The 16,756-nt window shown below is 37.8% G+C and overlaps 1 protein-coding gene across 1 annotated transcript; it reads left to right on the top strand.

The window, feature by feature from the left end:
* Positions 1 to 1,329: 1,329 nt before the first annotated feature.
* On the top strand, positions 1,330 to 16,353 carry LOC107091940 (protein NLRC3-like). The gene is made up of 12 exons (XM_015386176.1): positions 1,330 to 1,540; positions 1,813 to 2,022; positions 5,015 to 5,107; positions 5,237 to 5,411; positions 5,565 to 5,712; positions 6,098 to 6,190; positions 6,359 to 6,711; positions 8,760 to 8,966; positions 11,071 to 11,246; positions 11,335 to 11,605; positions 11,690 to 11,905; positions 15,031 to 16,353. The coding sequence occupies exons 1-12, from the start codon at positions 1,527 to 1,529 to the stop codon at positions 15,397 to 15,399; spliced, it is 2,325 nt and encodes a 774-aa protein (XP_015241662.1). The 5' UTR covers positions 1,330 to 1,526; the 3' UTR covers positions 15,400 to 16,353.
* The last annotated feature ends 403 nt before the right edge of the window (positions 16,354 to 16,756 follow it).

Raw genomic sequence — 16,756 nt, 5'->3', positions numbered from 1 at the left:
AACACTCATTGGTTATCTAAAGGAAATTATCAGAAGCAAGCAGGTGTTCTTCAAACTGTAAACATGAATTGTCTATGCCATGCTACAATGTTAGATTTAGAAAAAGATGTTGAAATATCTGAAAGGTCGGACACAGGCGAGAGCGTATCGTGTGATGGACACCAACAAGACCTCCCTCATCCTTGGACCTATCTCAAAGAATTTTTCTAAATAGTCGAAAAATTGAGCTTTCAATTCATATACTGGCATCTGGCTGTTTTTTTTTTTTTTTTAGATCACTTTATACTTTTATACTTTAAGTAGTTTTTGGAGCACATACCGGAACTTTTTCCACTTTTTCTTGAGTAAAGAGGTCAAGTTGATACTTCAACCTTTTAAACTGCATTATCTATACATCTACTTAAGTAACAAATGTGTGTACTTTTGACACCACTGGCTATTTCTGACATTTTGAATTGAAAAAGCTTCCTGAATGGGAAGCAAACATGTCTTCAAATTTGCAAACAAAGTCCAGTTGATTGCTTTTTAACTTTTTTTGGAACGACTATGACCTGGATGACCAAGAATCGTCACCAGCACCTCATAATTACAGGTTTCTCATAATAATGGTATACTTTCTCATAATTAAGAGATAGCTAAGTTTAATTATTTTTTTTTTTTGAGCAGATTGATAGAAATAGGCTTCCATAGCACATCAATACCATCCCATAATGTTAGAGAACATTTTTTAAAAAAGGGCCTGTATGCAGATTATCATCATCATCATCATCATCATCATCATCATCAAAATATAATGGATTGCTCCTTGGCATGAGGCAAACCTCTGAGAAAAATGTAATTAAAATCCGTCCATAACTTTTAAATTTATCCGGTACACGGACACAATGGGGTAATGACACGTAAGCAACATTATCTGGGTGGGCCCCATATGAAGTACAACACTCCTATGATTTTAATCTACGCTCTGGATTACCCATAATTCCAAGGCGTACTGTAAAAAATAAAATACTCAAATAACTCTTTCTTTTAAGATCTTTATTGCGGTTTGAAACATATTATATGAATGTATTTTTTTTACCAACTGTCTAATGAACTATACACAGTTATTAACATAGTAATTAAAAGTACCACTGTCTGCTTTGCGGTCAATAATACTGGTAATCGGTGGGCTAAAGAGGAATTTTCCATTGCACAGACAGACAAACAGACACAAACTGTCCAAAAAAACTAACCTTCTTGGCGCAGTAAACAGAACAAATACTAATAAAATTCGATGCTTTTATTTTGAAAATTAAAATCCGGAAGTTGTTTCTCCATGACTCAGGAGTAGCAACAGGAAGTAGAAGTTAAGGCTTCAAGTTCTTGACCGTTTTTATTATTTTCCAGGGAAATGTGTTTTCTGTGAAGCCCGTCAGGTTAGCGCAGCTCAGCGTTGAAATAATCCCAGTTTAGATAATCCTGGATGTAGATTAAGAAAAAGGAGGTGGAGACAGTTTCGTTTTCGCTCGTCTTAAACTTCTCGAAGCATGGCCTCAGAAACGTAGGTGGTTCTTTTACGCAAGTCAAATAATTGCGCTCGTTTTTATGCATTAATCTGTATATTATGTGTAAATTTCTGAGAAATACCCAAATTATCTCTGTTATTATTATTATTATTTCCTGTCAAACAATATTTTCTTTAACTTGGCGTGGTAATAACAGTTGTATTATAATGTTGCAGTGCTTTGTAAATGTATTCTCCTAAATTAAGTAAAAACAAACAAACAAAAAAGGGAATGTTTAATACTAAATGTTTTCTTGTGCTTCTTAAAGCGACCACGCTGCAGGGAGTGATGTGGAAGAGGAGGAGAAGTATGTGAGACCCCCCTCCAGTTATGGTTCAATGAAGAGTGAGGATGAAAGTGCAGGAGGAATGGAGGATGAGGAAGGAGAGGAAGAGGAGGAAGGAGGAGGAGGAGGAGCAGGAGGAGGTGAACCGGTGGTTTTTGCACAACCGGATCCTCCAGCACCTCCAGTTCTTGGGTAATATTCCAGAAATGTATACTTGATACAACAAGCCTTTAGCTTTTAAGATTTTTGGTGCAAATAGTGATATTAAGTCTTTTCTGACCTTTGCTTTGGATTCAGGTTCTATTATATTTCACCTCTTCATTCTGTGTCAACTTCTTTTCCATCTTGTGCAGCTTCTCCACTTGAAAATTGATGCAGACTTTCTTCAACAGGGTTTTACTCAAAGGATCACACAATTTTCTTCCTTTTATCCTCCTTAAGTCAGGATATATTTACAATTGGTCCAGAAATGGGTAAAAACCTTTAAACAACCCAAAAGAAGAAAAATAAATACTAATATGTATGTTAGTTTATGTAAATTAATAAACTATACAACAAACACTAAGCAAACCACTGTTAATCAAACCCACAAAGTAATTAAAGTTAAATGAACAATTAACTACATTTAAGTTCCTTAACTTTAAAAATACATTTCAAATAAATATTAACAATTGTATTCATTGTTTATACAAATACTACTTTGTTTTATAAATAGCTTCATATTGTTATTCTTGTTAATCTGATGTTAAATTAATTAATAGTTGAAGTTAACACCTCACTGAGGAGAAAAAGATAGTTTTCGTTAATCTTTTACAAAAAGCTTTGATCTCTTAGGTCAGATTATAATCCCTGGAGGAAGGGCTGACCCCTAATTAAGCTGCTAGATTAAAGACTTCTGCCCAGTTGTTAAACCATCCCAATTTGACCCTTACCAAACTTAAGTAGCTTTCCTGCTACTAGATACCATCGTAAATACACTTTTTTATTACAACGAAAGAGAAGAAATGCAAGAGTTTGTCTAAAGAAAAGAGTTCTTTAACTTAACATGATACCAAAACATTTAAACAGTGATATATTTATTTGCTGTAAACCCTATATCCTGTTAGTTTGGTTCTGATCTGTGATTGGTCTCGGCGCTCCTTGTTGGAAATTTGATTTTACAACCTTAATAAGTTACTTATTACATTCTGTAAGATGTAACAGAAGGTCGCTTGGTTATCTGCACCAAAAGCAGATAAGAATTGTGCTTAATAATAAAATAGAAATTATGAGACAGAAGTTAAAGGGAGTGAATCGACTCAGAGCCACTTTCTACGCAACAGTAATGCATTTATTAATACTTTGTTTACTGCCGCCTGTTTACAGCTTTAAATGTTGATTAGCTTAAAATTGGGCATAATTTGGGTAATTAACTCAGGTTCCGTCACATGATGTTGCGGGATGCTTTTCCTGTTCCTTAATTGCAGAAATGTTTTATCTCCTTAAGCTACTTTCTAGTCCCTACACCTCTGATCAGTGGTTTGGTGTGAGGGCCTTCAAGACTTTCAATGCTGGCCTAAAATCAATCAGAAACACTAACCTACATTCATAACCTAAACTTTAATTTCTATCTTTCCTATTGTTTTAGTTTATTCCAAACAGTCCATTCTGTTAATTTTGCATCATTTCTCTTGGCAGCGCTGCTTCCATTACATTTATGTGCTTGCTATATTTTTTTGTCCAATCAGATTTCAGGATTAGTGTGTTGCTATGTCAATGAAATCTGGCCAGAGCCTTCAGAATCAGCAGTGCTGGCTGATGTTACTTTAACAATATTACTGAGGAACGTTCTCTTCAACCAATCAGATTTCAGATGTTCCCTAAGGGGCCAGCTAGGGGTGGCCACCTCTATGTCAGCATTTTCTGTGATTTCTCTGATTGGTCAGTTAGAGCAAAATGTTGTCAGCCAAGTTAAGCTAGGGACAATCTGCAATTTAAATTCGCTTTTGTCCAAAGTTTTACAGATACTTAATGGAAATACGGAGACTGATTTTGTTTGTAAATAATCAGCATCTATGGAGAGGGTGATTTTTTTCATATTCATGCTTTATGCGCTATTTTATTTGGTAATTACAGGGTTTCCGCGGGTCATTAAAAATCATGAAATGTCATTAAATTATTATTTTTTTAAATTAAGGCCTTAATTGGCATTAAAATTCATTAATTGTGTTTATTGTGGCATTTAAAATGCTTTCTTTAAAAAAAAAATTGTTCATAAAAACAATTTCGTCAAACATATTATATCATGATATACTTGTGTGGAACTGCTTCCGGTTGATCGCAAAGCCGTATAATCAGAAAAGGCTAGGGAATGGGGGGAAAAAATTAAAATTTCAACAAAAGTGGCTGGAAAACGAGGAATTCAAGACATGGCTGCAGCCTGGCGACGGGTACCTGTTGGTGGCATTAAAATTATTTCTAAGAGCAATAAAAAAGAGCATTAAAAAGCATGAAGTTAGAGTTATTCATTCCTGTATAAATCCTGAATTAGATTCATATTGAATCTGAACAGCTACTGATGATGTAAATGTGGCAGACCCGTGGTTATAAAGTAGAGACTTGCTGTTGTCTTAACTGGGCTTCTTGCTTAATTAATCTCTGTTTTCACCCTCACACTAATCCTTCTTTCAGTTATACCAGCAGTTGTTAAATTTCCTATTTGAATACTATTGGTGCTTTCTTATTTTAAATGGGAAAGTGGAGATATTAACGCCTTTACACCCATTGTTGCAAATATGCAGCAAACCCTTTGTATTACCAAAATAGCCCCTCAGTGCCAGTTATTACACATTCAGTTAACAGGAACCTTTGGCAAGCTCTTGTTTCTGTTTCAACTGGTCCCTGACGCTTTGAACCAATCTAACTGTATGATCTGGTTGAATTGTCTCTGTAAAGTGTTTTTAGATGACATGTGGTTTCAATTTGTGGAACATAAATAAACTGAATTGAATTAAGAGAGCAGCTGGAAGTCTAATGATAAAACCTGAAAGGCCTCCAGAAACCCAGAAAAACTACCGATCAAGTCTCTTTATTACAAAGAAAGCACTGGTCCTTTCTAAAAAACTAATAAATTAGGGGTGATTAAAAACTTTTGGGTTCTGTATAATTTATAGAGGTTGAATTAATCAGATCAATGTTTTTGCAGGTCTCAGATGATGCACTCCGTTTATACAGAAACCATCTTAACTGATTTCACCGAGCAGACCAAACCACCCGACGCTATGGTCATTGACACCGGGTAAAACAAACATTTAACATTCATGCAGATGTGGAGTTTCTTCATAGCTTCATATCTGATTTATTTATCTAGATTTGTGTTTTTTTATATTACTGAAAAAAACTAAAGAAAACCGAATTTCTCTGTCAGCTCTGTGGATGTAGGGAGCTTGACTGACGACGAATTGGACGACGATGATGAAGTTCTGTTAACATGCTCTCCAGAACCACCTGAGCCTCTTGAAATGGAGGGTTGGAATGAAGCTGATGAAAACAGCCAGCCGGGACGGCTGCACCCAGAACTGGACCTGCCTCATATTTTCAAAGTGTGTGCGAATTAATGTAGCATTCCTTTCAGTTGTTACGTTTGCTTTTTTTTTTCTTGGGAAGAGTGAAATTCTAGAACATGCATTTGTTTAAGCTTAAAAAAAATACAGATAATCTCCTTATTTTTTGTTTTGCTCCTTTTCTCTCTGAAGACGATCCTAAATGTTGTAGTTAGGCTCAACGATCAGGAGTTGTTCAAGTTTAAGCTTTGGTACAACAGATGGGACCAAATTAGCCTCCTGGAGCAAACCAAGGACGGAGATGTTCTGGACTTTGTGGACAAGGCCATCGAGGTCTACGGTAAGAAACACCGCCGTGATGTGGGACAGCAGGAGCTTAGAACTGGGAATGAAGTGGATGTTTCATGGGAGTTTTTCCTCTCCACTGTCGCTACAAGCATGCTTAGTGTGAGGGATTGCATTTGAGTCAATGAGTCAATGCAATCAGCTGGTTTTCCTTAGGTAGAAAACTTTTAATCAATTTGACTGTATGATCTGGTGAACTGTAAAGTGCCTTGAGATGACGTGTGTTGTGAATTGGCGCTGTATAAATAAACTAAATTTAATTTAATGTAATTTCCTCCTTGTGTTGTTAAAAAAAGAGGCGCAGTTATTTACAAAGGAGGGATACTCATAGAGTGGATGTTCTCACTCAGCTCATTCTGCATTCTTGGCGTGTTATTCAGGTCCGTACAAAGCGCTGTCAAAGGCCATTAGCACTCTTGAGAGCATGGAGAAGGAGGAGGAGATGAGGGAACTCATGACTAAAGGCCATAAAGGTGAGGATGTGCCTGACTTCTTCATTTAAATTTGTTATATCGTTAAAATTAGCCACATTTATCTAATGTCTTCCCGAGTATAGCTTTAAACTTAAAAAAGAGCAGAAAGAGAGCAAGCGATGCACGTGTTGTTTAGTTTATAACCTCTTTTGTTTTCTCCATCCACAGCCCTGTTTCGTTTTCACCTGAAAGAATATTATATACGAAAATTCGTAGTTATCCGAGAGGGAGTAGTCCAAGCCGGAAAGTCGAACATCCTGAATGATGTCTATGTGGAGCCCCAGATTTCCACCTGTGGTTTCGGAGGAGTCGACCCCACTCACGAGTTCTTAGCTCAACCCCCAACACCTGTCCAGGTTCCTACTGAGGACACTTTTGTTGCCTTAAACGACCTGTTCCGCCTGAAGAAAGCGGACGGCTCCCCGGTGAGGACAGTGGTAACCACGGGGATTCCAGGAGTCGGGATGTCCGTCTCCGTGGCAAAGTTCTCGCTAGACTGGGCAGATGATTGTGCCAACCGGGTGAGAACTGACACAAGCACTAAATTAATCATCTGTAGATCACAATAAAGGTAGAACTAATAGGAGTTATGATGCCTTTGACCAACATAAAACATTTTATAAATCTAAAATGAAAGGAAATCATTTTAAGCACTGAAAATCTAGAAAGTTCGACATCCCTAATGTTCACCGATCTGAGTCTGTTCTTTGTAGAAGCTCCTTCCACTGTAGTTATATCTGCAGGTCTTTAAGAACCTCTCTTTAGCAGATTTCTACATCAATGAACTAGAATGTTGGCCCGTTAGCTGAAGCTCAGACAGGTGAGGTGATGCTACACCCCAGTCTCTAATGCAGAGGTCACGGATCAGCGGACCAAGGTCCAGATCCAGACCCACCTGCTGGCTAATCCGGACCCAACCTGATTTAAAACATTTATAAATTGCAGCATTTTGTCTGACGGCAGTGTCTAATTTCACTTACGCAGATTCTCCTATTTGTACGGTAAAGCCATCCAGAGTGTCCGGGACCAGACTACACATGATACAAATTAGCCAATGAGCTGTCAGTCTGGGTTGCTGCTGCTGCTACTTTTAGACACAGCAGGCAAACCTTTGGCAAGCCGGGCGATGAGAAAGAAGGAGAAGACGATGAGGAAAAAATGAAAGAAATGGTGGACTGCTGTAAAAACTACAGTGAACTGGTGACAGTAAAGTGAAATGGCGTGCTCAAAGATGAGCCTGAACATTTAGAGTATGTTTGGTTCGAACGCTGCTGTGAAGCAGGATTCTCCACCATGAACAGAATGAAAAATAAATATACATCCAGCCCACTGCTCTCATTAAGCCAGAAAAAATAAAATAAATAACGGTCAGTTCAGGCATTTTATAAAATATGTGAATCAGGAAATTGTCTATATACCAAACTGAACTATTTTCGTTCTCTACTTAAAAAAACACTTTAGATTTAAAAATGTAAAATTTTTTTAAATATATTTTTTTATTAAAAAAATCAATGTATAACATGGATGCATAAACATCTCATTTTTTTCAGTGTTAAATTCTGTTTAAATTAACAGATTATAATTTAAAATGTCTCTGGACCTTTACTGGTTGATAATTTTCTTTATTCGGACCCCGTTAATTTTTAATTGGTTACCCCTGTTCTAGTGTCTTTCATCCTGTGTTTCTCTTCCACCCTGTTTTATCTTTGGAGTGATGCATTCAAGGTGATGGGCAGAGTTAGTTTTTCTGCTCTCTTAAGCGTTTTGTTTCATCTTACCAGATGGTGTTTCTTCCACATTGGCTCCGTCTCAGACACAACTCTTGCAAAATAAATGTTATGCTTTCTTTCAGCACTGATCTACCATTAACTTTCCGTAAAAGTTTAAAAGACAATCCACTGAATTTCAGTGGATTGTTCCCCTCCAGGAAGCTTTCTCAATTCAAAAATCTTCCTTTAGGGCCACTTTAGGAGTGCACCGCTAAAAGTCTCCTGGATTTTTTTCCCACCTTCCTTAACAAAGTAGTTAGTTGGCAAATTATAACTCTGGAGGAGCAGCAGAGAAGCACAGCAAAAGAAATCCATCAACTGACTGGTTATTAGCTGCACTTCATAAGGCTCACCTTAATGGAAGATTTTAAGAAATAAAATCTGCTTTTCTTTTTCCTCACTAGTAGGCGTCACTTTTTCTATTTCCTTGGCAACAAACTGGGCTTATCTGTCTTTTGCCTTTAATCCCTATTATAGCATTTGAATTATTTATTTTATTTTTAGCTTTTATCGTCATTACACTGTCACAAGTACAGAGCAACGAAATGAACTGTCTACATTTAACTAAGTGTGGGGTTAAGGGTCTTTGCTCAGAGACCCAGAGTGACAGTCTGTGAGGCTCAAACTCAGAACTTCTGGATTCCAAGCGCAATGCCCTACCCACTAGGCCCCCACTCCACCAAGTTACCACCAATGATGTAGTTTCTTTAAATTTTTGTTGTTCTTCTATGTATAGTATTTAAGTTATATAAATGTTTTTGTATATTAAGTTCTTCTTTTTCCTGTTATTTTCTCCGTAGGATCTGCAGTACGTCCTTAAGCTTTCATTCCGTGCTCTGAGGCTTTATCGAGACAGAGAAGATAGTGGAAAGGAGTACTCCATTTTTGACGTACTGGGTTATTACCACTATCCTAAAGAATATCATAAATTATTGGAGGAAGAAGACGCCAGGTTTCTTATCATTATGGACTGTATGGATTCCTACATGGGGCCCCTGGACTGGGAGGTATTCCATCTTCTCACATACAGGAGCTTCTCCATTTATCTGGATACATATCTAGTTCATGTTGCTCTTCGTTTAAAATCTGAATTTCCATGTTGATATCAGTGGAGACGGAAAGTATTCAGACCCCTTAAAAGGTGCCACTTGTTGTTTCATTGCAGCCCTTTGCTAAAATGAAAAAAAGTTCTTTCTATTTGTCATCAGTGTACACCAAGCACTCCAACTTGACAAAAAACAGTAAAGTGGAACATTCTGCAAATTTAAATAGCAAATTTTAGAAACATTTGAGCCAAAGGGCTTGTAAAACTCCCCGCAGCAGTGTGTCACAGTGATCTTGATGCAGACATTTTTGATTTATGCTCAAATCACGAGTTTTTTTCCGCAATTGCGGTCATAAAAACAAAATAAGCCGTTCTCCTGTCTGCGGCACTGTCTGCAGTCACCTACAATTTGGGAGAGGTGCAGCAGAGTGTCTGCGGAGGGGGCGGGGATGTCTTTTTGTTCACTGCAACACCTACGCAGACAACCTATTTTTGAAGTATAAATCAGCCTTAATACAGCCACGAGTCTTCTTTGGGAATGGCGCAGAAAGCTTTTAACACCTATGTTGATCCTCTGCCATTCATAGTTGGCTCTGAGTAGTTCTGAAGCTACTCCTTTAACCCCGCCATGTGCTTAGGGTCATTGACTTGTTAAGAGTCGGAGGCTCTGGTCTTTCTGGAAGGTTCCAGGATATCACTCTATTTGGCCGTATTGATCTGTCCTTTGTCTCTGTAGCTGAAAAACACCCCCATAGCATGATGCTGCCACCACCATGTTTCACTGCTAGGATTGTATTGTGCAGATGATGAGTGTTTTTTTTTTCTCTGCACATATTGCTTAGAATGATGCTAAGCAGTTGAATATTGGTCTCATTAGACCAGAAAATTTTATGTTTAACATTTTGTGAGTCCTTTAAGTATTTCTGGGCCAACTTTGCTGGCTTTCATATGTCTTGCACTGAGGAGAGGCTTCCGTTGAGCCACTCTGGCATAAAGCCCTCACTGGTGCAGGGCTGCAGTGATAATTGACCTTGTGGAACTTTCTCCCGTCTCCCTTATGGAGCTCAGCATCAAGGATTTTTGGGTTCATCTTCGTCTCCCTCACCAAAGCTCTGCTGGCCAATGTGCTCTGAGGAGCCTTGGGTGCTGCAGAAACTCTTTTATAACCGTGGTCAGATCTGTGCATTGTCTCTGAGCTTCTTGGGAAGTCCCTTTAGCTCATGATTGTCATTCGCTCCGGCGTGCACTGACATCTGCAAGGTCTTATATCTACAGGTGTGTGCATTTCCTAATCAAGGCCAGTCAGTTCAGTTAAACACACCCTGACTCCTATGAAAGAGTAGAACCATCTCAAGGAGGAGCAGAGGAAACGGACAGCAGTAGAGTTAAATGTCAGCAAAGGGTCTGAATACGTATGACCAGGGATACTTCAGCTTTTCTTTTAAATACATTAGCAAAAATTATTCATTTCTGTTTTTTTTAAGTAGAATAGGTTGTAGAATTAAATGAACTTTTTGATCAAACAACGATTGCAATATGTAGAGGGATTTGAATTCTTTTCATACTCCCTGTATGTCAGAGTGGTAGATTATAATTTTTTTGGGTTCGTTTTCTGGTGATTATGGTTTGCAGCAAATAGGAAAAAACCTAAACTATAGTGCTCAGAAAGTTAGAATATTAAAGAAAAGACCAATATAAAAAAAATCAAATGTACCAGCAGTAAAGGTGAGCTGGGCGGCCGTCAGGTCAGCAGTTGTCTAGTTTCTTCATAACATGAATTCAGTCTGTTTAAAGCATATCTGTGATTTTAACTTTCTAAATGATTTTTGATTTAATCAACTTTGTTCAGATATTCAAATTTACTGAGTTGCATCTTTTATAATTCACACACACAAAAAAAAACATTTTCAAGGAAGTAAAATACTTCATTAAACAATTTAAAATGAAGATTTTGCAGATTTTTTGCTCATAATCAGCTCCTAAGAAAGCGGAATACAGTCTTAAATCTATAGATTTTTTGAATAACTTTTTTTTTGAAGTTGTTTATGTTTTGTTCCTTCCTGCAGAACGCTCCAGTGATTACTGACAACAACACCAAAGCTCATATGAATGTCCTAGTCGTCAACTTGATCCGAGGGACCTTGCTCCGTGGTGCACGCATCTGGATCCTGGGCAGGCGTGCAGCAGTGTCACAGATACCGTCTAAGTATATAGATGTCATAACTGAGCTGCAAGGTTTCAAGTGGGTCCCTTTCCCTTTTTTTTATTATAAAAAAACAACCTTATGCCTTGTGGTTGGCTTCCTCCTTACCTTTCTCCATCTTCTCCAGTGAAGCCATGAGAGACGACTACCTGACCAAACGCTTCACTAACGCTCAGCTGGCAGAAAAGATTGTGAGACATTACAAACGAGTGCCAATGATTCAGATCCTCACTCGCAATCCTTTTTACTCCTGGATGGTGGCGAAAGTTTTCGGCGACAACTATAGGAATCCGAACTACGGCACCAAACGTCCCAGACTGACGCCGTTTCACATCCACTTTCTGATCATTCAGACGAATCGCAGCCTCAAGTTTTACTACAATAGAACTCTTGATATGGTATTTGACAGATGCTGCCTGTTAATGTTTTCTTGTTTGTGTTGACATATTTTAATCGACTGTTTCTGGCCTGTGTTCATGCAGAAATGGCGCGAGAAAGAGAGGCAGTTTCTGAGGAACTTGGCAAAGTTGGCCTTCAAGATGCTGCAGGCCAACACCAGCGTGTTTTTTGAGGAGGATCTGAAGGAGTTGGAACTGGATCTGACCCAGGTTGTGATGTTCTCTGGCTTGTGCACCGAGCTCCCTTCTAAAGCCTCCTCTGCCAAAAGGACATTCTGCTTCTCGAACTTCACCCTACAGGTAAAACACCCTGTCATGTCTGTATATTTTTTCCAATCAGCAGCTGTTTAACTCCTTACCAAAATAAAGAAGGGACAAACCAATCAGTCTGCCAATCAGTATTGTTTTTGACAGCCATCTTAGTCAAAAACTGTTATTAGATTTACTCATATTTTAGTCATTATTATATGTGATAGTATTTGTCCAGTTTTAGTCGAGAAGTTTAGTTTTAGTCAGTTTTGTGTTGCAATTCTTAAAACATCTAACCTTTACAATTTCTAATAAAAACTAGATTCTTTACCAGACTGACCACTCTAGGCAAGGCAAGGCAAGGCACGCAAATTTATTTGTATAGCACAATTCAGTACAAAGACAATGCAAAGGGCTTTAAATGATCGAAAATATAGGAAAATAAAACAGAATCAAAGCAAGTAGTAAAAAAATAAAAAATAAAATAAAATAAACTTTAGCCTAGATACTAGCCTAGATACTACAATTGCTGGGTATAGAACTCTGCAGTGCAGTTCATCATTGCTGTTGGGCAGAAAACTTTGATTAACAGAATTCAAATAAACTTTTTTTTTTTTTTTTACAAATTAATGACCTACTTTATAAAAAAGTGTCTCACAAAAGTTGTGAAAATAGCACATCTAGTTCAACATATATGGTTTACCCCAGGCTCACACCGACTCCGGTCTTACCGTTGCGGTGCGGTGGGTGCGGCGCCGCAGTGATTCCAAGTCATTAAAAAGACGTAAACCTCTCTCACAGGCTGCTGAGCTGTCCGGCTGCGGTTACCAAGACACTCCGGCGCTGCAGAAAATTCCGCAAGAAAGCTATCCTTGCGGTGTGCCGGAGCCCTCAGCAACAAGCTCTCGCAAATATCCTTATTTGGGCCGTGTTATCGCGTGAAGTTACATGAACTCAAGTGAACTTCTGTTCTCGCGAGTTAAATCTCCGGACCTGTTGCCGGAGCCGCAGAGCCGCATCGCACCGTAGTCAAAAGGGCGGTGTGAGAGGGGGTGTGCGGGAGTTGCGGTCTCCGTCGGCTCGGTAACCGCACTGGAGCCAGTGTGAGCAAGGGGTAACATAGCAGACAAACAAGCTAACAAAATGTACAATAAAGGAATGGTTTTAGACATACAAGGTTTTCATCCAGAAGCAAACACTTCCTGATGTATTCTGAATTATGCATTACACACAGATCAATAAAATCTTCGTTGCTCCAGAAAAGCAAAGATCAAAAAAATTCTTGTTTTTTGCCCCTTGGTTACTGCTGCTCAGGGGTCAAAGTAGATTTAACAAAATACAGAGAGAATCTGCAAAATTGCTTTATAATGCCATGGCAACCCAGAGCTAAAGATCAAGAATATATAAACTAAAATGTTGAAATATTCAAAGGAAACAATACAAGGAAACTTTTACATTATCAAGAGAAATATTCAGCAATCTATGTACCTTTTCATCTGGGTCTTTATCCAAAAAATAAACAGTATGCAATGAAATATTTTCTTTCGATATAATTTAAAAATAAAGTTTTTGTATCACCCCTTGTTAGCTGGAGGAAATAAAATCTTTATAGTTAAAAAAAAAGGATTTTTTACACTTGGCAAAGAATGATCAGCCACATATAGTTAATTAAGTAGCGAGGGCTGGAAGAGTCATATTGCTGAGAGGGAAGCATCGGTGTGGAGCGTAGACTCTGAGCTAAGCGCACAAAGATGCATCTCTGCAAAAGCACAGCTTGAAGAGCAGAGTTTGTCAGAGATGAGCGTGCAGTACCGGACCTTTCCAGCTTACTCTTATGCCTGCCGCTGCTGCCATGTTCCATCTGTGGTCATGCAGAATGTGCACCGCTGCACGCCAGGTGGGCGGAGTGACAAAACAGGCTGATACTACTTAGCAGATTACAGCACAATGATGCATTTTAAACGTCTGACAGACCACACGCTAATGTTTTTATCCAGTCTCGTCCCGTCAACGAAAACTCCCACCCATGACTCGTCATGTATTCGTCATCAAAGATCCATGTTTAGCTCTTCAGTTCTCCTTATAACGGAAAAAAGGAGCATCAACGAAATAATTTTGTCATTGTTGACGAAAACAACTGCTGCCAGTTTCTGTGCAATGGAAGCAATTTTAAAAGTTTATTACTAATTGTGTAAAAATTGGTATAAATTGGATATCTAATATTTTTTTGCTTTGTAAGGTTGTTTAAGAACCTAGTTGAAGAAGGAGGTTTATTTCTGATGGGCTGTTGAATTATTTAATGAGCAGTTATTAAACTAACTGAGGAATTTTGGATGCAAATTGAGAGCAGGATAATAACAGGCAGAAAATCCCATTGGGGAAAAAAAAAAGACAAAGACTAAAGTGATTTTAGGAGCTGACCTCTGAGGCTGTCTGCAGCCCAGGGGTCCAGCTGTATTTTTATAAAATTGGAGCTTCACTATGATTGTTTCTCCTGTTTCAACACAGGTTTCAGCATTGCTTCAGTTTCGCCCATGAAGATTATTTTTACTCTGCAAAAAAGTTTGTTTATAAAAGATTCTTAGAATAAGTGAAATAATCTATTCCTGCAGGAAGAAAATTCTAATTGACAGGTTTTCTTGGTGAAGTGAGAGACTTAAGATAAGAATTTAAATGGTAAATCTAATATTTATTAACTTTTTAAAAACTAAATAACTTGCAGATAGCAGTGGTCATCTCTGGATATCTAAAGGATGCTCACTTTCAGCTAGTTTCACATCTTGAACGCATCAGACTGGTTCAAGTCTAGCAGATGAAAATGGCAATAATTGATTTATTGTATTGTACTGTATATGAATTGTAACTATTATGAGATGCTCACATACAGTGAGAGGTAAAGATTGACCTTCATACATCTATGAATCTGAAATCATCCATATGAGCGACCAGCAGAAGTCATATAACGGTTCCCCTTTCTGCTGTTATATCTCCACCCCTTAAAACCTGAAAAAAACACATCAGTTTGCTTATTTTACACCTGAACTTCATAGCCCTTAGGTTGCATTAACTCCCAATCCAACTGTAGTGTCTGCCTTTTCCCATAAGGTGGCGCTGCCTCTCAAAGGAAAGCAAAGAGATGTGACCGCAACTAACTCTCACTGTTTTTTCCTCTTTAGGAGTTCATGGCTGCTCTGTACGTCTTCCTTATATTCTACGTCGATGCCAAAAACATCCTGGACAATAAATGGATGAAGTTCAGCTCACCCAGCAGATCAGCTGTGGGCCTTGTGCAGAGCGCTTGGACACTGACCCTAAGCTCCAAGCTGGGACACTATGATATGTTCCTGCGTTACCTGTGTGGCCTGCTTTCCCCATACTGCCACTACGAGCTGCTCAAAGGCTTCCTGTATTCACACACCAACCCAAAGGTGGAAGCACTAACGGAGGCAGAGCAGTTGCTGGATAAGATCAGCCAGAGCGCTCCTGAAGACAGGAAGCGGAACCTGTATGAGTGCATTAGAGAGATGACCCAGGAGCAGGACTGAGGTTTGCAAAAAACAGGAAAAAGAAGTGACTTATGGCAAAAAGCACTGAAGCACTACTTGCTTTTGATAAGATGGAATAAAGAATGAAACATTTAAATGTAATCAGACTACATGAAATGTTCTTTTATATTCCAAAGGTAAATCTTTGACAAAACTGTGTCATGTCTGTCCGGTCCTCATCAAAGCACCTTAGACACACCCCAACATCACAGCCGGCTTTGATTTCTATCTCATTTATTTGCCATTTTCCACTTCAATCTGGAAATATCTTTTATTCTTTATTATTTCTTTTTCTTGTGTGTTTTCGGAGTTACTAGATTCAAGCTTTTTTTGATGATTGTGAACGTCTTACAAAAACAGAAAAGTCCTTTTCAGTGTTTGCAAAAAAAAAAATTTCAAATAAGAGTCAAAACTAGATGTTTGTGTTCATTTTCGTCCATGTTTAACATTGTCAAGTTTTTTTTTTTTTTTGACATTTATGGAGTTTTTCATTACATTTTTATTCAACTGACTTGTAAGTCATTTTAGAGTTCTGTAATTTTGGAGAGACCGTGTGAGGGAGAAACTAAATATTTGAAATATTATATGTCTAATACTTTTATATTTTGTATTAACTGGCAAAATAAAGAGCCAAAAGTAAACATCTGAGCTATTAAAAGCAGATAACTGAGTAAGAAGGAAGGTAAAAATGGACCTCCCATTATTACTATTGTTTTTTGGGTCTTTATGAGTCTCGATATTAAAATATTCTTATTTATATACATCGTTATGCTGGTTTTAATGCAGGCATGTGCAACATTCAGAATCTGCATCAGTCTTTCTTGTCTTATTCAGTGCAACATACATTTAATTTTAGAAGTATTTGATTTGCTTTTAGTTTTTCCCTGAAATGTTGGGTGGAATAAAAAATAGTGATAATTTAATATGTAAGCTCTCATCCTGTTTGTACTGGCTTTATTGAAAAAGAAGATTTAGGTCTTTACTGTTAACAATAAAAGATATGAAAGACAAAAACTTACAGGGATTTTGTTTAACTATAAGTCTGAAATGTTCAGATTTTATTTATATTGAACTCATGTTTTTTAGACATCAAAAACCAAAGGCACAAGAATTCAGCAATCACTACAGATAAAACTAAAGCAAATACAATCTTTATTAAATGTGTAGAAATATAATATAAAATTTACTTAAATAATGTAATCTTATTTGCAATGATGAAACACCAGACACCAATTATTTAAATGAAGGTATTGCTGAGGCAGGAGAGCTAATACGTTTTAGCATGTTTGTTATTCTTTTTGAAAAGCTGATCAAAGGGTCCATATCAGATTAAAGCTTAGCCACAAATGAGTATAAA

This window comes from Cyprinodon variegatus, unplaced genomic scaffold, assembly GCF_000732505.1.
Source record: "Cyprinodon variegatus isolate N-32 unplaced genomic scaffold, C_variegatus-1.0 Scaffold358, whole genome shotgun sequence".
Lineage (NCBI taxonomy): Eukaryota > Metazoa > Chordata > Actinopteri > Cyprinodontiformes > Cyprinodontidae > Cyprinodon > Cyprinodon variegatus.
This window is presented reverse-complemented; position numbering and strand designations above follow the sequence as displayed.

What these genes read in the sequence shown, in the direction of transcription:
- LOC107091940 (XM_015386176.1), top strand. An exon ending in TGGGGCCCCTGGACTGGGAG is followed by an intron (nt 8,967 to 11,070) that starts GTATTCCATCTT and finishes TCCTTCCTGCAG; the next exon opens with AACGCTCCAGTGATTACTGA. An exon ending in ACAATAGAACTCTTGATATG is followed by an intron (nt 11,606 to 11,689) that starts GTATTTGACAGA and finishes GTGTTCATGCAG; the next exon opens with AAATGGCGCGAGAAAGAGAG.